Source organism: Macaca nemestrina, chromosome 1 (genome assembly GCF_043159975.1).
Source record: "Macaca nemestrina isolate mMacNem1 chromosome 1, mMacNem.hap1, whole genome shotgun sequence".
In the NCBI taxonomy this organism is placed as follows: Eukaryota; Metazoa; Chordata; class Mammalia; order Primates; family Cercopithecidae; genus Macaca; species Macaca nemestrina.
The window spans coordinates 55,738,539-55,760,687 of record NC_092125.1 but is presented as its reverse complement, the minus strand read 5'-3'; the positions used below and the strand labels follow the sequence as shown (position 1 = coordinate 55,760,687).

The following is a 22,149-nucleotide window of genomic DNA, read 5'->3' as shown; positions in this document are numbered from 1 at the left end:
TTGATTTTTAATACATAAATGTCATTTACTGTAACTCACCTAAACAAAAGTTCTTTGATGACCCCAGTGATATTTAAGAGAATAAATCAGTCCCGAGACCAAAAAGCTTGAGAGGTACTGTGCTGTACATTATGGGGTCTAACTAAAAACACGTCAGTGGCCAGTGACCAAGAGTAATTTGTATAATTACTATTTATTCTACTAGATTACTGTTTGCCTATTTCTTTCTCAAAGTATGGGGCTTTCTTAATTAGTAATGGCTTTACTCTGCTGATTTGCTTGTTATCTTTAGTGAAAATATGTAGTGAAAATAAGGACAGATCACTTCACTCTCTTTAGTGTTAACAATTACTTGATTTATTATATTACCTTTAAATCAAAATTGATCAGATGTATCTTAGAGTAAGCTAGTTACTTCTTAAAATAAGCATATTAAAATAAGCAAATTAAGTTTATGACATTTACTGTGAAAAATTGATATGATAGGGAATAATTTTATTTGCACCATTTTATATATATATATTTCCATTGAATGGAAGGAATGGAAAATATACTCAATAAAAAACTGAAAAACTACCTTTATAAAGTGTACATTAAAATTTGAAACATGTTGCCTGCTTTCAGGAGCTTTGTTTAAATGAGGAGACACAAATAAGATGGTTAAGTAGCGATGGTTATGCCTGGAAGTGGGACAGTCTGTGTGGTTGTTGTGTTTTGGGAAAGTCTCATAGCATAGGTCAGGAATAATGCATAGATTTTAGAGAGAGAAAAGTGAACATAGGATTTCAGAAGAGGGTGCAGCATGTGTTGGAGTGTAAGTAAATCCTTGGAATTGGGAATAAATTTTATTTATGTGAAAGGACACTAGGATTGAGTAGAAAACTTGCATTGGAGTTGGTGGGAAATACATTTAGATAGGTAGGATGGAATTGGGTAGGAAGTGCAGAATTTTGCAACACTAGTTTTAGTATATGGAGTTATGTTAAAATTTGAAAGTTCTATATGAGTCATTAAATATTAACACAGTTTGATGAGTTGGGTTTTGTTAAGCAGTAACTGAAGCCACTGAATATTTTTCTGTGAAGGGAGGAATAATAAAAACTCTTAAGTTTTAGTGGCAGTGAGTTGAGAAGAGCTGAGTGGCAAGAAGAATAATTAGGCAATAAGAATTTAGACTAAGATGAATATGGAAGAGGAGTAATGAATGACAGCTACATTTTGAAGAAATAACTAACATGGTTAGCCAGCTGATTAGACGTAGAGGACGAAGAAGGCATGTGAAGGCTGATTCTGAAACTTTTAGCATTGGTGTCTGGGTTCCATAGGTAGAGTTAGACGGATATGATTCAGTGTTGGACATTAGTCAAGGGGATAGTGTAATGAAGTCATTGGGAAAACTGAATTTGAGATACAGAATTTTTGCTTCATTTATGCTTATGAATATCTATAAAAACACTTAGTTTTAGGTATCACATTATATGTTATGTTCTTGTTTTTAGTCAAGTTTAAAACAGTATATGAAACTTGAAAAATGGCAGAAGGTTTTTAAAAGGCTTGAGAAAATTTCTTTACAGAAAGATTTGTGGCAGTAGTTTTCAACCAGAACAGCACATAAGAATCACCTGGGGAGTTTTTAAACAATTGTAGATGTGTCTAGAATGGTAGTGGGTGGGGTGAAGGTCACTTTTTAAAAATTTAAATGATCTTCCTTAGGTAATCTAATCAACAGAAAGGGTTGAGAACCACTGTGTAAATATAGAGGAAATTATTTGTGAACAATGGAAAATAGAATTTCAGTAAAAGTTTTTGAATTTGTTTTAAATTATATGTAGGAGTGATCCATTTTTTTTTTTCACAGCTCTTCAACAAGAGAGTAAAGGGTTAAATTATCTTCTGAGAGATTTAGTTGGACATTGGGAAGAACTTTCAACCATTAGTTTGACACTTTAGGAGGGAAGCTGGGAGATTTGGAGCAGTCCCTGTATACATGTAGAGGATCAAAGGATGTGCCTTTTTTTTAGTGGAACATCCTCTCCCTGCCATGTAGGGAGAGGAAACAAGGTCTCTTGTGACCCTTCTTACCTCTGATCTATGATATATGGCAATTTTGTGTAATCTCATGTGACAGATTATCCTTGTGAACTTGTGTTTGCTCTTGAATTCTACTTAGAAGTAGAATCCAGCCCAATTGGCCTCAAAATCAGATCACTGTTTTCTATTTGAAATACATGGCAAAGTATTTTTTTATTATACTTTATGTTCTAGGGTACATGTGCCCAACATGCAGGTTTGTTACATATGTATACATGTGCCATGTTGGTGTGCTACACCTATTAACTCGTCATTTACATTAGGTATATCTCCTAATGCTAACCCTCCCCCCTCCCCCACCCCACAACAGGCCCTGGTGTGTGATGTTCCCCTTCCTGTGTCCAAGTGATCTCATTGTTCAATTCCCACCTATGAGTGAGAACATGCGGTGTTTGGTTTTCTGTTCTTGTGATAGTTTGCTGAGAATGATGGTTTCCAGCTTCATCCATGTCCCTACAAAGGACACGAACTCATCTTTTTTTATGGCTGCATGGTATTCCAGGGTGTATATGTGCCACATTTTCTTAATCCAGTCTGTCACTGATGGACATTTGGGTTGGTTCCAAGTCTTTGCTATTGTGAATAGTGCTGCAATAAACATACGTCTTTATAGCAACAAGATTTATAATCCTTTGGGTATATAATCAGTAATGGGATGGCTGGGTCAAATGGTAATTCTAGTTCTAGATCCTTGAGGAATCACCACACTGTCTTCCACAATGGTTGAACTAGTTTACAGTCCCACCAACAGTGTAAAAGTGTTCCTATTTCTCCACATCCTCTCTAGCACCTGTTGTTTCCTGACTTTTTAATGATTCCCATTCTGACTGGTGTGAGATGGTCTCTCATTGTGGTTTTGATTTGCATTTCTCTGATGGCTAGTGATGATGAGCCTTTTTTCATGTGTCTGTTGGCTGTATGAATGTCTTCTTTTGAGAAGTGTCTGTTCATATCCTTTGCCCACTTTTTGATGGGGTTGTTTGTTTTTTTCTTGTAAATTTGTTTGAGTTCTTTGTAGGTGCTGGGTATTAGCCCTTTGTCAGATGAGTAGATTGCAAAAATTTTCTCCCCTTCTGTAGGTTGCCTGTTCACTCTGATGGTAGTTTCTTTTGCTGTGCAGAAGCTCTTTAGTTTAATGAGATCCCATTTGTCAATTTTGGCTTTTGTTGCCATTGCTTTTGGTGTTTTAGACATGAAGTCCTTGTCCATGCGCATTTCCTGAATGGTATTGCCTAAGTTTTCTTCTAGGGTTTTTGTGGTTTTAGGTCTAACATTTAAGTCTCTAATCCATCTTGAATTAAGTTTTGTATAAGAAGTAAGGAAGGGATCCAGTTTTAGCTTTCTACTTATGACTAGCCAGTTTTCCTAGCACTATTTATTAAATAGGGAATCCTTTCCCCATTTCTTGTTTTTGTCAGGATTGTCAAAGATCAGATGGTTGTAGATGTGTGGTATTATTTCTGAGGGCTCTGTTCTGTTCCATTGATCTATATCTCTGTTTTGGTACCAGTACCATGCTGTTTTGGTTACTGTAGCCTTGTAATAATTCCCAGTAACTTGAGAATTTTATGTTTTCTTTTCTTTTTTTTTTCTTACGACTGAGTCTCGCTCTGTCTCCCAGGCTGGAGTGCAGTGGCGCGATCTTGGCTCACTGCAAGCTCTGCCTTGTGGATTCACGCCATTCTCCTGCCTCAGCCTCCCAAGTGGCTGAGACTATAGGTGCCCACCACCACGCCTGGCTAATTTTTTGTATTTTTAGTAGAGACAGGGTTTCACTGTGTTAGCCAGGATGGTCTCAATCTCCTGACCTCATGATCTGCCCGCCTTGGCCTCCCAAAGTGTTGGGATTATAGGTGTGAGCCACCATGCCTGACGATAATTATATGTTTTAAGAAAAATGGGTGAAAATTACTGTCGGACTTAATTATTAGTAAGCATGTTCAGACTAATCGTTTTCTGCCCCTTCAAGGAAATGATTCTTTTTGCCAATATCACAGTGTTGTATTTACCAGTCATAATATTGACCTCAAAGATTAATGATATTTACCCATTATTAGTTTAAGAAAATTCTGGATACCGTCAGGGAAGATTTTAGAAATAAATCAACATATTTAATTAGAAACAGGATAAAATATTCACATCTCTACTTTCATTTGCTTTTCATTCTTCATCAAGAGAGACCCGAGAACTGAAATGTAATAGCTGTGTTGTGTTCATTTTATTATTGTAGTTTTATGTTAACAAGTTTCTTAGTTTTTATTGTGAACATTTGGAAGGTTTTCCCCACAAGTCCTTAGGTTTCTCTAACATGAAGGTATAGATGACATCACATCACATTGATATTTAGATTCAGTTTTTTTTCCAGCTTGATAACCTCTGTCTGAGTACCTTCTGGGTCTTGATTCCATTTTGAGGTATTCATTCTCTTTTACTATTTCTGTGGCCTTCCAGGGATATCTCATAAGTACTGAGGAATTGCTTGTCTACCTTAACTACTATGCTTCATGCCTTTGCTCTTAATGTCCCACTGCAATTATTTCCATATCACTGATGCAATCATTTGTCTAGGCCTTGTTATAGTGCTTTACCTAGTATTATACTTCTGATACTGGTGGGTACTGACATTGATATTCACCCTCATCTTAGCCCATTGTTTGAAGTATAGCCTATTTCATTATTGCTGCACTTGGCTCCTGGACTGCCATTCATGATGATGTTGTTAGTCACAGGTCTTTGCAGTTTTAATGTCATATGATCCTTCACAGCCTGGGTTGCGGTTCTGCAAAGTGAGTAGGGAGGACTTATCATCTGTGTTGAAGTTCTGCAGATTTAGAACTCATTTAGTTGTATAAAACACCATTCTTTCCTTTTCAGAGTATTTACATGCCAGCAAGATCACTGGGTCCAGGTCAGGTTCATAAAACATCCACTATAATCTACTGGGAGAGTTTCCATTGGACTCTTGGACCCTTATTGCCCTTGCCATGAATTCTGTCTCAGAAGGGTAGATCATCTTGTAAATTTTATGTTATCTGCTTCCTTCCCTGACGTTTTACCACAAATTGTGTGTGTATATATATATCTGAGTCATTCATATATATATATATGAATGATATAAGTTCTTTTCCCAAGAGGTTCATTTTAAATATTATCTGTAGTGTCATAAATGGGTTTATTATTTTATTACCTTTCAGCTTATACTCAACACAGAAGCCAGGGTGATCTTGCTAAAATATGTCAGAGCATGTCTCCTCTCTACTCAAATGCTGCCATAGCTCCCTTTCCCAGAGTGTAAGCAGGTTCCTTTTTATCACTCTTAAGGCCCTTTATGTTCTGCTTGTTCCCCTTTAACTCTCTGACCTCACCTTGTCTCATTATTTTCGTTTATCACTCTTAGATTTTTTTTCAATATGAACAAATATAACTTTTTTTCAAGGCTATAGTCTTTTTCAGGGTTGTATAGTGTTTCTTAGAATAATAATGTTATAATCATTTTCAAACTGATGGACATATAGATTATCTTTCAAAACTTGGCTAATTGTAAACAGTGCTTCAGTAAACATTGTTTTATATGTATGTTTGCATGCATGAAATATGTAATTTCTTGCATTTTATAAAAAAGGATACTTTTTCTGTACAATTTCTTTAGCAGCTCCTTTAGAAATGGTCTATTCATGGTAAATCTTTCAGTTTTGTCTTTCTGAAAATGTATTTATTTTCCCTACATTCCTCTTTGCACAGTTTTTGAATATATTATTCCACTGTCTTCTGGCTTCCATTGCTGCTATTGAGAAGTCTGCTGTCGATATAATAATATATGTAGTTTTCTACTTATCTGTTTTCTCTCTAGGATGCTTTGAGAGGTATCCATATCTTTTTATACTTTGCAGTTTCATTGCGATGCCTCTAGTCATGTCTTTCTTGAGATCTTGCTTGGGTTTGTTATTTCCAAATCTAAAGATTTGTCTTTTATCAGTTTTGGAAAATGAGCCTTTATTTCTTCTAATATTATTTTCTTTCCTCCTCCATTATATACACTCTGGTCTCTTTGGTCTGATCTTTTAGAAATTTAAATAGATTTATTTTATTCTGATCTCCATTTTTCTTAACCTCTTTTATTTTTCTCATTTATTTTGTCTCTTTATGGCTCAATCTGTTTAATATCATTTGTGTCTGACTTAATTCACTATTTCTCTCTTCAGTTTTATATGATGTGCTGTTCTATTCATTGAGCTTTTAATTTCATAGATTATATTTTTATATTTTTAAATGTTCTAGTTTCCAAAATTTGCTTGTTCATGTTTTGAATTATTATTTTATTATATAACATTTTAAACATCCTTATAATATATGCTGTTTCAGGTAATTTTAATATCTGAAGCTGTGAGGGAGGAACAAAACAAATTAGTATCATAATTCCATTCTTTGTGTCTGATGGTTATAATCACAGGTATTTAGATTTTCTGTAGTAATTTTGAATTACACATTTATGTTAGGCAAGACCTAAGTTGAGTGTTTCTTCTTCAAGAGGGCATTTGTACTTTCCTTTTGTCATGTGCCTGAGGTGCCATCTCTTTGGGGTGACAGGATCCATTCCTAGGCTTTGTAGATACAAAGATAAATAAGAATTACTGCATTTACAGTAAGTTTCTTAGTGACTTTATTATATTCATTAGAATCTTAAGTTTATTCCACCTTTACTTTTATTCTAACTTGAAAGTATCCTGAAAGAAAGGTCATGCGTGGTTTAATTTGGTTCTTAATGATTTGTTTTAATGTATTTTTCATTTTAAAATTAATTTTAAAATATTTTTAGTAGTTTTTCTCGATGTAGCTTACACATGTTTTTTTGTTAGTGAACTTTAAGTCATTTTGTAGTTAGTATGATTCTATTCATGAATTTTAGCTTATCCCAAATCATTGAAACTGTGTCTGTTATATCCAGGAGTGTTAGAAGTCTCCTGTACTTTAGACCATCTTTATATCAAACAAGAAAGCTTGGAAGCATTTGCACATCTACCCAAAATTACTTTTTGGTGTAATATGAAAATTATTTTAAATGTCATGAATAAAACAAAGCTGTTTTATGAGCAGTTCAGTTAATTTTACATTCTGAATTTTCACATTAAGACTGTTTTTTGAAAATGTTTTACTTCAAAGAGTTAAGTATAATGAGTGTTGTGAATAAAAATACATGCCTTCTTTCTATTTAACCATATACTTGGTTTTTTAATAATTTTTTATAAAGAAAAATTATGAAGAATTATAAAAAATGACAGTCTCATGCTAGCTTAAAGCATGGCCTCTTACCTTCTTTCCTCCTTAAAGGAATCATAATAAAAGCTATTGCTTTAGGATATGATCGTAAAGCAACTTTAAGATCTTAGCTGACTCAGGCCGGGCGCGGTGGCTCAAGCCTGTAATCCCAGCACTTTGGGAGGCCGAGGCGGGTGGATCACGAGGTCAGGAGATCGAGACCATCCTGGCTAACATGGTGAAACCCCGTCTCTACTAAAAATACCAAAAACTAGCCGGGTGTGGTGGCAGGCGCCTGTAGTCCCAGCTACTCGGGAGGCTGAGGCAGGAGAATGGCGTGAACCTGGGAGGCGGAGCTTGCAGTGAGCCGAGATCGCGCCACTGCACTCCAGCCTGGGTGACACAGCGCGAGACTCCGTCTCAAAAAAAAAAAAAAAGAAAAAAAAAAAAAAAAAAGATCTTAGCTGACTCAAAGGTAGATTAGGTTCTGTATGACAGATCATCTTTCTACAAGCAACCTATTAAATCTTTTCCCTGTGTTCTTGTAAAAACGTTTGTGTTCGCTTTTAATGATTAGTATCTGAAAAATGTCAAAACATTGATTCTCAGTTGTAAGTTCCTTGTCATAGATTAATCAAGATTGAACATCTGTGGTACAGCATTTCTTTCCCTTTTTTGTTGTTGATTTTTTTTTTAAACTCTCATGAAGGGCCCTTGGGACAGATGGCCCCTCACTGTTGATGGTTCGATTACCATGATCACCCACAGCTTCAGAGGAGTGCGAAGAAAAGAAATTGCTTTCTTTGTCAAGGTGTTTTCAATTCAATTCTCACCCATTATCCCTGTTTGGTTAAATTTGGAATTACTCTATCAGGTGATTGATGAGGGTTTTCATTTTATTATAATTGGTCCTGTTTAAAAGGAATGGATGTAGCAAAATGATATATCTAACATGTTATGAGTTATATTTTCTTAAGGTTCTTTGAAGTTCCATTTTCATGACCTTAGTTAGAATTTGCTAATATATGCTCAAAAAAGAGCTTCCTTGTTTTAAGTTGTGATGCTGATTTTACATCTTTCTAGAAATGTTAGAAAGATTAGAATTATCCGTTATCCAAATTGTTTTTTAAGGTTTGAGTTTCAAAAACACCACAATTATTTTAAAGTGCTAGTTTGATTTTCCAGGATGGCTTATTAGAATGAAGATAATCACAATGGATTATTACATTAAATTTTATTTCCACCATTGCTTATGTGCATTTTTAGAATGGCAAACAAATGGACATATTTTCAAAATTGCTTACTTTTAATTTTAAATGTATGCATTATGTAAAACAGCAAATAGAAGTGTGATCTCTATTTTTGCAAGTGCTTATAAAGTAAAAGATCTTAAATAATATTTTCATTTCTGTGAGGTTTTTATATGTATGAATCAAACTTACATGATTCAATGAAAAATTATTTTAATTTCAGATTGAGTAGGTATTGAATTGAGTATTATTAGTAATTAATCTCCTTTTCTAGGTTTCTTCACATACAAATTTCCAAGTATTATTTAAAGGAAGTCTGTAAGATTTAGGCCATTGTTTTACAAAATACTTAAATATTTGGCGTGGTGAGAATGTCTTCCTATAGATAACTAAGAAACTTTTTAGACTTGTGGATGTTCTTTAAATTACTGTCTAATGAATGAAGAGCAAAATCAAAGATCAACCAAGTATAGCAAATTGCAGCAGCATAGTTTAGAAAGGATGTTGTATAAGAAGCAAGGATACCTGAATCCTGGTCTTGACTTCAATAGTTACTAGCTCTAGACACAGGATACAGTATAACTTTGGGTGATTAAAAAAAAAAAAGAGTATGTCCTTTCTCATTCAGAAAATACAAAGTTTCTATCCATGTATAATGAACCTTTTCTTGAAATACCAAATAAGTAAATAAAAGAGGCCTTATTATTATTATTATTATTATTATTATTTGCATTCACAGATAGTCTTTCTGTTGTTCATATTGGAACTAATTGCTTAAATTCATGAAAGAAAGCATTGTAAGACAGCACAGCAAGAAAATTTTTTTTTTTTTTTTTTTTTTTTTTTTTTTTGAGGCGGAGTCTCGCTCTGTAGCCCAGGCTGGAGTGCAGTGGCCGGATCTCAGCTCACTGCAAGCTCCTCCTCCCGGGTTCACGCCATTCTCCGGCCTCAGCCTCCGGAGTAGCTGGGACTACAGGCACCCGCCACCTCGCCCGGCTAGTTTTTTGTATTTCTTAGTAGAGACGGGGTTTCACCGTGTTATCCAGGATGGTCTCGATCTCCTGACCTCGTGATCCACCCGTCTCGGCCTCCCAAAGTGCTGGGATTACAGGCTTGAGCCACCGCGCCCGGCCAAGAAAAATTTTCTCACATATCTGAGTTGGAAAAGTACAAAAGGACATATATCTTGTTTAGGTATGGACTACCAGTATGTATATATACAGCATACAGCATATAAAGTTAGAGGGAATTATAGGCAGTATATCTTGTGTACACGTAAATATAGTCCTCCATAATTGTTCCTTAAATCTATGGTTCCAGTGTCACAAAACACTCAGTTTTGAAATAAAATTCTTTTCCTTGGGATATGGAAATGGAATTATAGTATCAGTAGTATTTACTGGCATAGAAAAGGTTTTAAAAACATTTTGGTGGTATTTTTCTTGCTAAAGTTATTTTCTGCTCTAAGTGGCATAGTTGATGTTTCTAGCCCTATGAAGTTATATTTGTCATATCAAGTATATATGTAATAAAGGAAAATATAAATTATTTATTGTCATATTTTAAAGAATATTTATAATAAATATTAAATATCTTAATATGTGTCACATAATGCTTATCATTGTGAGAGATGCATAGTCCATGCTCTTAGTTCTCAAAGTGTGTTCCTGAGACCAGTAACATCAGTATCACCTGAGAGCTTGTTAGAAATACAGTTTCTCAGGCCCACCTCAGAAGTTTTATGTATGGGACCCAGCAATCTGTTTGTCTAGATGTTTTTGTTAAAGTTCGAGAACTACTGAATTAGACCTTTAAGAAGATGCTAAAATTAAATATTATCATCTATAGTTTAACTTCAGAATAATTTGTACAGACATCTGCTTTTATATGTTTTATCAAGATTAGATGTAGTCTGAATTTAAGACCTACCAGCAAGGAATTTGTTTTTATTTTCGCTGTTGCTTATAGTCTTAAGGTTTATGATACAGTCTATCATACTATTCTTGTTTGAGTGGATCATTGAAGCTTTTTATTACTGCTTTTTCAAAATAAGTGATATCTTTCTATCAGTGCAGTAAATCTGTGTTTTGCTCGAGTCTGTGCCAAGGAAAAATGGCAAAAGTGTTGGTCTTCTGGATCTCTGGCTTCACCGAAGTCATATGTGGCCTTAAATGATTGAGTGAATTACTTCCTTAAACCCTTTTTTTTTTTCTTTCCCCCAGTCAGGCTGAATATAAAATTATAATAAGTCTGAGTATGTTGGCTCACACCTGTAATCCTGGCACTTTGGGAGATTGAGGCGGTACGATCACCTTAGCCCACGAGTTCAAGACCAGCCTGGGCAACACAGCAAGAACTGATCTTTACAAAAAAAAAAAAAGAAAATTAGTTGCACATGGTGGTGCATGCCTATAGTCCCAGCTACTTGGGAGACTGAGATGGAAGGGATTGCTTCAGGCCAGGAGAGTGAGGCTGCAGTGAGCCATGCTCATGCCACTGTACTCTACCCTGGGTGACAGAGTGAGACCCTGTCTCCAAAAAAAATTACAATAATTAATGAGTTTGAAAATTATTTTGGCAGATGTAATAAAATATAATTTTAACTATACTTATTAAATTACATGCATAACAAACTTTTTCAAAAATACCATGTGTCAAAAAATGTATTTATATAGTACACTTGGATAAATAGATGAGACTCTTTTAACATCAACCTAGAGAGTCTGAGGGAGAAAGAGACAAGGAAGTTGATTTGCTGTTTTTCAAAACCTACTTCTGATCATACACAGAAAGCATTGTGTGATTCATAAGTAGAAGACCCAGACTTCAGCTATGTGGTTTCATAATTCTACGTATACTTCCATTTATTTATATCATCTTATTTCTGAATCCTACAGTCTTCAGTTATATGTAGTAGACCTTTAACTGAAAATATGCTGTTTTAAAATACATTTGTATGGTTTGGTATAACATATAATATTAATGGATTTTTCGGAAAATATGACTTCCCTTTTATTAGCTTTAGATACGTAATTCAGATCTGCAGCCACTGTTTTAGATTGTCTTCCCATCCACCTGACTGACAGAAACCTCACCCAACAGAATCCACCAATTTCGAGAAATCCCACTTTGCTGCCATTAAATGCCATGTTGGATATCTATCTATATTGAGAACTCAACATTGCCTGAAACGGTTATTTCATACCTCCTCCTTAAAGCTCCAACAACTTTTTTTTGTGTGTTTTAGCAGAAAGCTTTGCTTAGAGAACTACCTACTACATAGAAAAATATTAGCAGTTTTTTCACAAAACTCATATTTTTGCACTACAAATTTACTTGGGTTTATGTCTTTCCATTTCTCTTTTTCCTATAACAATCGAAAATATACTTCAGCTTCTGTCTGAGGCTCCTCTCACTGTATTGATCTGAATTCCAACTCTTCCTGTCTTCTCAGGGATCTTGTATTCCTTCTTTGCTGGCTCTCTGCTAGCTCATTAATTCCCATAGCCTTTTAAACGTGTACAAGTCTGTACCAGTCAAAAGAAAAAAGCAAATGTTTCCAGCTTAATCTTTCTGTCTACCTTTACTTTCCTCTACTTTGTGTATTCCTTCTTAAGCAAATTGCCTCTGTACATACTGCCTCTCTTTCCTCATACTCACTCATTCCATAATCTTAAATCGGCCACCTCTTTCCTACCCTTTCTCTGATGCTCATCTTACTGTAGTGTTATGTCTTTTAATGTAGTTGCCATCCTTCAGTCATCATCTCTCAATGTGTTGCAGCACTTGTTGGAGGATTTCTTTTAGATATGCCCTCTTCTCTTGACTTTCATAACAGCACACACTCTAGCTGCATTCTCCCTTTCTGGTTGTTTTTTCTGACTTGATTTATACTACTGTCTGCTTCAGTGGCTTCCCTTGCTAATCCAGCTTTATCTCTAAACGTTCTCTCCCTCTTAGTCTACATTCTAGATATGTTAGATGTTTTTTTCTGTTTCTAAAAGGTATTCTGCTTTCTTTTAACCTTCAAGATGTTATGCATACTGGTTCTTCACTCTAGAATGTTCTCCCCTGCCCACTTTATGGCCCAGATTACTTGCTTGTCTAACTTTTGTCAATTTTTGTCCTTTCCTTTTGAAGTCCTCTAGTGACTCTCTAAATTAGATTTCCTAATTATGTGCTCCTGCAGTACCCCTTCTTCTAGTATCATAAAAATGCATTGTTTTGTTACATTATATATTTAGATGCTCATCTTTTCTGTAAGTGGTAGACCCTGTTTTGTTTAGTTGACCATTGTATGTCCACAGATGAAAGAATAAAAATCATACATTACCAAAAAATCACACATTTTCTTTAATGATTTTTGCTCATTTATATTCAGAAAACATCATTGCTTCATTAGGAACACTTTTTTTTTTTTTTACATTTTTAAGCCAGTGAATTTTCAAGTTGAGTTCAAATGTTCCTACAGGATCCCTCACTTAAAAGAATATTTTGTACAAAAAACGAAATTGCCCTTTGACGTTTCTCTCCGTGAATGTTGTAGGGCATTGTAAGGCAGGGACTTTTTCTCTTCCTTTAGCACTGCATAGATTTTTGAATGCAATAAATTGAACTTAAATTGGCCACAAAAATGTGTGAAATATTGGAAATTATTTAAAACATGTGCTTCTCACATCTCAATAAAGAAAGCTGTAACTTCAGACATTACCTAGCTACATGAGTAAATAACAATCCTCATTGTTTTGACCTTAGTTTCTTCATACATATTCTTCTATAATGTGGGTATATCAGGTACTGAAACCCATAATCGAGAAAAATACTAATATTATATGTTATACTTTTCCAAAAGTATGTAGTCTGTGAACTGCAATTTTACAAATGCATAAATTTGAAGATACTGTATATTTAATCGTCTTTGAATTCCACAGAATTAAGTAAATATTATCCTTTTGTGCAAATTGGAAATCTTTTACTGCATACTTTTTTTGTAGTATAGTAGAATCTCACTGGTATTCTAAGTTATTTTAATTTTGTTTTCAGTTAAGGACTAGGAAATGTGAAATATTCGATTGGGAAAGAAAATATTACTGACTTTATCCTACTTTACATTTTAAAAAAGGCTTAATAGTGAATTTGGAATCCTTATGTTGATGATGTGCAAATCATACTTTAAATATTCATCTTCTAAAGTTACTGATTTAATAAAAATTTGTATTTTTTCTTACCATGCTGTAATATCTGTTGTTAAACTAAGAGATTTAATATGTTTATGTCAAAATCAAGTATTCTTCCTTTTTATTTGGTTTCTAGAATGTTGGCAGTAAAGTTTTTTTTTCTTAATTAAGATATGGAGTTTCCTTTGATTTACTGGTAGACATTGGAAAAAAGAGAAACACAGTGTATATCAGTCATAACTGGCAACAATGATTCCCACCAGCAGTTCTCATCCTTTCACCCATAAAATCAGCATAAAATTGACCTAACATTGCCAGATCAGATTGAGTATCTGGAAAGTAATCCTCAGGGAACAGAAAATTCAGTCTTTGTGCGTAAAGTTGTTGAATCGGATTATTTTTTTCAGAGCCCTTTTGTTTCTTCCTTTGCAGTACTTCTGAAAAGTTGCTACAAAGATGTGTCAGATGTGGTCTAAATCTAATCACATAGGCAGTAACTAAGTTAATCCATTTCAAAATATGGATGCACATGATTATAATAACTTTTTGAGTGCTGGAGGGTAAATTTAATTTAATGAAAATAGCTAGGATATTTTCTACTTTGTGATTAAACCAATAGATGCATTTTTCATGTACTTATTTGTTCTCCCTCCGAAAAAACAGAGTGTACAGAAAAAAAAATGGTAGTGAGGAAAAGTCAGGCAGCAAACCATATTTAGGTAAATGCTACAAACACAAGTGCAAACTGTAAGCTATTCGATAACATAAATATCCTTATTTAAGACAGTTGTAAGAAAGTTGTCACAAACATCTTCTCAAATAGTAATTACAAAGTTGAAGTTACTTAAAAGGGATATTTTAAATATTCACATTGAAGCTCTGTAATTTCATTATTCACGAGAAAGAACTGTTCTGTATTTCTGCATGAAGATTTGTTTATGTAGCCATTAGTAATTATATTACTTTATGAAGATAAAAACTTTCATTTAATGTTTTATGAAAATTCTGTCATACGCCTTTGTTTTATGAGATTCAAATCTTAGCAGCTACCATTTTGGTAAAACTGCCATGTAAATATATGCCTATTTTTTTAACTGGGAACATAATTATCCACAAGACATTTATGTTTGAGTGTTTTTAGGTGATATATAATACATTCCACATTTATTTTAGAAATGTATACATTTTGTTTTATATGAGGATATAATCATTTAATATTACCTTCATAAATTTGTAATGTATTATTCTTATATAAGATGTTTTAAATTATTGATTTTTATTATTTATATGGAAATTTTTTAGTCCTTAATAAATAAAAAGTTTAATTGTCGAAAACTTACTTTTTTCTTTTTAATGTAAAATACCTGAAAAACTTCTGTGGAACTTAAGTATAAACACAAGAGGAGCCAGCTCATGCTAAAAATGCTGCTAGACATTTATTGAGTTTTGGAATTAAAAGTTTTGAAATATATATGTATATATACTTAGATCATATTTTTTAGAAAATGGTATGAAGTATTGGAAATAATGGAAGCAAGCTGTAAGTTTTCACTGATTGGTACATGAAGTGTTGTCTTTGAGCCACAAGTCTTTTTACTTGGCGTGGAGTTCAAACCCTGTCATATGGGTGGTACTTGTTACTCGTATTAGTCTTATCTTGGGCTTTCAAGTTTTGTTTTGTCCAGAAGAAATAATCCATTATTCACTATCCTTTTAAAACACATCTGAAGTGTTCAGAAGTTTATTTTTGACAGAATTAAACCATAAGTATATGACTAAAATATTTATTAGTGCTTACTAAACTAAGATATTAGCATTTTATTGTGTTAAGTAGAAGAGAAATACTGTGAGAAACAAAGAAAATGAAAAACAGGCATGAATATTTGTAAAACAATATTGGTTTATATATATTAATTACTAGATAAAACATGTTAGAAAAATTTCTGTGAAATGCCCTGCAAATATCAATTGTATTTTAAATGAGCTGCTTTACATCTACTTACCAACTTACCTATTACTGCAAATGTGAGATTTAAAAACTGATAGAAGGCAAATATTATTACAGTTTTTGTAAATCTTAATTGGAATTTTAAATGGATATTTAAGGTGTATTTTGGTCTAGTCTCTGAGGGCTATATTTTATTACATACTTGATACATTTATATTTTTCTTTTCAAAGTATTACCAGTATTTTAAAAGTGTACTTAAAATAGAAAATTCAAAGTTTAAAATCTTAAAATCTAAGATATGTAAAAAAAAAGTGAGTTACTAAAAGAAATACAGTAATGATTTTTAATAACCTGGCCAAATTATTAATATCATTTATTTCTATTTGAAGGTCATTACATTTCTTAAAAAGTCAAAATATTTAATTATAGAAAGGAAAAGAAGTGAATGTCATCAACTATAAATGTTTAAAGAAAAATTTAAATGTTGTAATTAAAGTAGCTTTGACAATTTTGAGAGTGCTTAACCAAGACTGTTCCTTTAAATGTGTTATTTTGCTGCTGTTTAATTATACATGTCAATTATTTACAGATCCTGTGGTATTGTGGAAATTCCCAGAGGACTTTGGAGACCAGGTTGGTACTACGTAATTAAAAAAAAAAATTGAAGTATTATGATTGTTGCTACTATTACTGCTGCTGTTGCTAGTGTAACTACTAGCAAACATGGATTGCTAAAATTATTTTCTCTTGATCAACTGTGAGAAAAAAATGCATGTGTGCAGAATATATGGAAGAATCTTTTAAAGTTACCAAGTAGATGGGTGATGAAGAAGTCCTTATATTGAAACTCATAGGGACTAGATGTTTAAACTTTCAACATAGTTTATACTTGTTTAATTTATCTATAGAATATATCTTTGAAAACATTAAAAACAATAAAAGGTTGACAATGTGAAATCTTTGTTAAATATAGTCTTATTATTTCTGTGTACTTAGAAATAAGTGTTACTGCCATAAATAAGTGATCTGTTCTCTCCTTGTGACAGTAATATCTGAGTCATTTACATATAGAAGTTGAATTATCACTATTTTTTCGTTTTAAAGTAGTTCTTACCTATAGCTTTACTTTCTTTAAAAAATATATCATGCAAGACAACTAGATGAATTTATTCCATTTGCATTTTATATTATAGTCTTCTATAGTTCTTCAATATTTAGTATGACCAAAATGATGAAGTAATTTTATATGATATATGTAAATAGAAAAATCATTTAAACTTTGTTATAGATTTATCATTTTGATGTTGCTTTATATATAATATACAGTAAACAATACAGATTTAAGGATTTTTTTGCCAATTATTTTTTTGCTTTTTTAAAAATTGACACGGCCGGGCGCAGTGGCTCACACCTGTAATCCTAGCGCGTTGGGAGGCTGAGGCGGGCAGATCACGAGGTCAGGAGTTTGAGACCAGCCTCACCAACATGGTGAAACCCCGTCTCTACTATAAATACAAAACATAGCTGGGTGTGATGGCGTGTGCCTGTAATCTCAGCTACTGGCGAGGCTGAGGCAGGAGAATCACTTGAACCTGGGAAGCAGAGGTTGCAGTGAGCTGAGATTGCGCCACTGCACTCCAGCCTGGGTGACAAGAGCAAGACTTTGTCTAAAAAAAAATAAAATTGACATATTATTCTACACATTTATAGGTACACTGTATTTCGATACATGTATACAATATGTAATGATGAAATCAGGGTAATCAGCATATCCATCACCTCAAACATTTGTCATTTCTTTGCACTGGGAATATTCAAAATGTGCTCTTCTAGGTATTTGAAAATATATGATAAATTCTTGTTCATTATAATCACCCTACAGTGTTATAGAACACTAGAACACTAGTCCTCCTATCTAGCTGTCATTTTGTACCCATTAACTAACCTCTGGCTATCAGCCCCAAACCCCTGCCTGCCCTTCTCAGCCTCTAGTAACCACTCATCTACTCTACTTCTGTGAGATCAATTTTTTAAGCTTCCAATATGAGTGAGAACATGAGACATTTGTCTTTCTGTGCCTGACTTATTTCACTTAACATAATATCCTCCAAGCCCATCTGTGTTGCCATGAACGACAGGATTTTGTTCTTTTTTTTATAGCTGAATAATATTCCATTTTGTATATATACCATATTTTTTAATCCATTCATTTGTTTACAGACACTTAGGTTGATTCCACATCTTGGCTCTTATGCATAGTGCTGCAATAAATATGTATCTCTTTGGCATACTGATTTTCTTTCTTTTGGATATGTACCCAGTCAGGAGTGGGTATATATCAACTTTCATGTTTGTAAATTGTGAGAACTGCATCTGTGGACTTAAATTATAGTAAGTTTCTGTATTGTGAATTTAATAGTGACAAGATTATCTTATCCCCTTTATTTGAAGACATAAGAAAGGAACTTGCTCATCAGGCATCCAGCAAAAAGTACTTATTTCTATCAGAACTTAAATTTGTATAATAAAAAACCTGGAATAATGTGTGAAGCTAGTAGGACAGAACATAGGGTAAACACTTCAGGATGTTGGGTTGGGCAAAGATTTCATAAAGAAAACCTTAAAAGCACAGGCAAGATAGGAGGACTGGTGTTCTAGTGTTCTATAACACTGTAGGGTGATTATAATTAACAAGAATTTATCATATATTTTCAAATACCTAGAAGAGCACATTTTGAATATTCCCAGTGCAAAGAAATGATAAATGTTTGAGGTGGTGGATATGCTGACTACTCTGATTTGATCATTACATATTGTATACATGTATTGAAATATCACAATGTACCCATATATATGTAGAATTATATGTCAATTTTTTTTTTTTAGACAAAGTCTTGCTCTTGTAACCCAGGCTGGAGTGCAGTGGCACGATCTCAGCTCACTGCAACCTCTGCTTCCCAGGTTCAAGTGATTCTCATGCCTCAGCCTCGCCAGTAGCTGAGATTACAGGCGCGTGCCACCACACCCGGCTATGTTTTGTAATTTTAGTAGAGACAGAGGTTCACCATGTTGGTGAGGCTGGTCTCGAACTCCTAACCTGGTGTATATAGTGGGATTGCTGGATCATGTGATAGTTCTGTTTTCAGTGTTTTGAGGAACCTCCATACTATTTTTTTATATAATGACTATACTAATTTAAGTTCCCACCAACAGTGTATGAGTTCCCCTTTCTCTGCCTCCTTGCCAGCATTTGTTAGTTTTTGTCCTTTGATAGTAACTATTGTAACTGGGGTGAGACGATAGTTCATTGTGGTTTTGATTTGCATTTCCCTGATGATCAGTGATGTTGAGATTGTTTGATGTGTCTATTGGCCATTTTTATGTCTTCTTTTGAGAGATATCTATACATCTCATTTGCCTATTTTAAAATTGTATTATTTGTGTTTTTGCTGTTGAGTTCCTTGTATATTCTGGAACTTAATAATTTGTCAGATGATTAGTTTACATATATATTCTCCCATTCTGTTGGTTGACTCTTCAGTCTGCTGGTTGTTTCTTGTGCTGTGCTGAAGCTTTTTAGTTTTATATCATCTCATTTGCCTATTTTTGTTTCTGTTGCCTGTGCTTTTAAGGTTTTCTTTATGAAATCTTTGCCCAACCCAGCATCCTGAAGTGTTTACCCTATGTTTTGTCCTACAGCTTCACACTTTATTCCAGGTTTTTTATTATACAAATTTAAGTTTTGGTAGAAATAAGTACTTTTTGCTGGATGCCTGATGAGCAGGTTCCTTTCTTATGTCTTCAAATAAAGGGGATAAGACAAATCTTGTCACTGTTAAATTCACAATACAGAAACTTACTATAATTTAAGTTCACAGATGCAGTTCTCACAATTTACAAACATGAAAGCTGATAAAAGTATGTGTTTAAAGCAGTTCATTCAGAAATAAGCCTACAGACATGTGATTTTGAATAAACATGAAAGAATACTTTTCTAGATGTGAAAGTCAATCTGAAAGACTTGGAAATTACACTCAAGAAGTCTGATAAATTGGCGTGATAAATATTAATTACATCTAGTACAACCTTTGACCATGGTTTCACATAAAAAGAGGGTATAGAATTATAATTTGATTTTAACTTTTTAGAGAAAGGATAGATTTATAAATATCTTAAGTATGTAAAGGAACTTCCTACAGTGAAGACATGGCTTGGGAATAAGAAGTTTGCATTTGTTCTCAAGTAGCTTGTAGTTAGATTAGAGCCTTGCTCACTCATTTTGCTATTCATATATGTGTGTATATATGTTTCTCAATTCTGTCTTGTCTGTTCAACCAATTATAAAACTCCTATTCCTGTTCAGTTCTTTTTTTTTTTTTTTTTGAGTTTCTACCTTTTACTTTTTAAACTGCCCTGAGCATTTTTAGGGGTTCTGAAGACTCCCAACTTTGGGTTCACATGAAAGTGATAATATACTTGTCAGGTCCAGCTTGGAATTTTTAAATTTGGGGCTTAATTGTTGTTCTGTTTCTGAAACTGTGAGATCACTGGAACATCAATAAGCCCTCATATGCTTAGTGAAATACAGAAGCTCTTAACCATGTAATGGTGATGAACATTCATAACTCTTAGGATTCTAGTTTACAACAGTTCTTATAGCCTTCTTGAAGGTTAGAGCTGAAAGGAACTTTAGATACCATTTTGTGTATCTGTTTCATTTTACATCTAAAGAAATCAAGCTTTACATGGGAATCTAGTCAAGGGCCTTGAATAATCGTTTTGCTATACAGTTTTTAGGGAATTTATTGAATTCTACAGAAGACACAAGTACTCTGTGTACATTTCTTAACCCTTTTCCATATTACTGCTTTTCTCTGCCAACTGCCTGCTCCTTAACTAGCCTTTTCTCTGGATCTGACGCCACCTCACTAATTATAATCTTAAAAAGCTCTTTGTTTCACTCTTACCATGCACTGGGCTCTATAACTAGGTGCTTTATGTGCATACTTCATTTTATTTTTAAATCCTCCCAGGACTAGTGGGAGATAGTATCATCCCTGAAATGAGTCTTAAGTAAGAAACTTACCTGAGGTCACAGAGCTTGTAAGAGGCGGAGCTAAGATTTGAAGACATGTTTGTCTGACTCAAAGGCATGTACTGTTAAATTTTTAGCTTTATTGTTTTTCTTCTGCTTGGAATGTTGTCTCAAACTTTCCTTACTTATTTTAGCTCCCTTAAAAAAGATTATTTTAATAATTTTTCTCTTTGTATCTTTAGAATTTAAAAGCAATATGTAATTTAGTCCAAAGAATATCAATCCATTTATCATAACATGGAGTTGTAGGTCCCTGTAGGCACTGGTTTATTATATGCTTCTCTCAGTATGTTTTCCTTCTTTTGGCAATTGAGGAACCAGTGGGACAAATGACATGGCATTTCAGGAGCTTTGATTATATATTTTCTCTTTTTTTTGATACAGTGGATGGTTTTGTACAGGAGAGTATTGGGAGATAAAACTATATAAATGAGCTGGGTTTTGGTACAGTTTGCCTTGCTGAAGAGTTGGTCCTTCAAGTGGGAGAGATTTCAGTATGGATTGGTTGTGGTAGAAACTAGAGGCGAGGAAATTAGTTTGGTAGCTATTTCAGTACAGTGAAAAGTAAGAAGGATCTGAAAGAATCAGTTACATTAGGAATGGAAAAGAGTACAAGTGTAAGGGAAAAAAGAGATTGCATGAAAAAAATTATTTTTATTTTTTATTGATTGATTGATGATTGATTGATTGAGACAGTGTCCAACCCTTTTGCCCAGGCTGGAGTATTGTAGTGCCATCATGACTGGCTCAAACTGAAGCGATCCTCCCACCTCAACCTCAAGCAGTCCTCCCACCCAAGCCACCAAAGTGGCTAGGACTACAGACATGCATCGCCACTTCTGGCTAGTGTTTTTTATTGTTTGTAGAGATGGGGTCTCACCCTATTGCCCAGGCTCGTCTTGAGCTCCTGGGCTCAAGTGATTTTTCCACCTTGGTCTCCCAGAGTCCTGGGATTACAGGCATGAGTCTGGCCAAAAAGTTTATTTTTGAGGGACTGGGGAGAGATGGAGAAAAAGTAAAGAAGAGAAGATGAGTTTGATTTTTATCGTTTCAAGAAATGTTGAACAATTTTCTATGTGAGTGAAGAGAGGAGGCATCAGAGATTTGAAAAAAATGGAGAATGTTTGCAACCCAAGAAAATAAAAAAAGCGTGAATATTCAAATTTGAGAATTGCCATAGAGGTAGGAATAACTTTCTTATTGTAGGCAAAAAATATAATCGTAAGCCAGGGAAGCAAACCCATCAAAATTGACTGAAGTTTATTTTAACAATTTTTGTAGCTTCTTTTCAGAGTCAGATATTATCAAACAAGACAAAAATCACATTTTAT

General features: G+C 33.9%; 1 protein-coding gene across 11 annotated transcripts in view; it reads left to right on the top strand.

The window, feature by feature from the left end:
* Positions 1 to 22,149, top strand: part of LOC105484665 (DENN domain containing 1B) — a 321,512-nt gene that overhangs the window by 46,755 nt on the left and 252,608 nt on the right. For all 11 annotated transcript variants that reach the window (XR_011612370.1, XR_011612369.1, XR_989127.3 and 8 more), the window contains exon 3: positions 16,313 to 16,356. Coding sequence is in view for 8 of the 11 variants with exons in the window: in XM_011746499.3 (XP_011744801.2) it covers positions 16,313 to 16,356 (44 nt within the window). In the remaining 3 variants the exon portion in view is untranslated. The remainder of the gene's footprint in view (positions 1 to 16,312; positions 16,357 to 22,149) is intronic.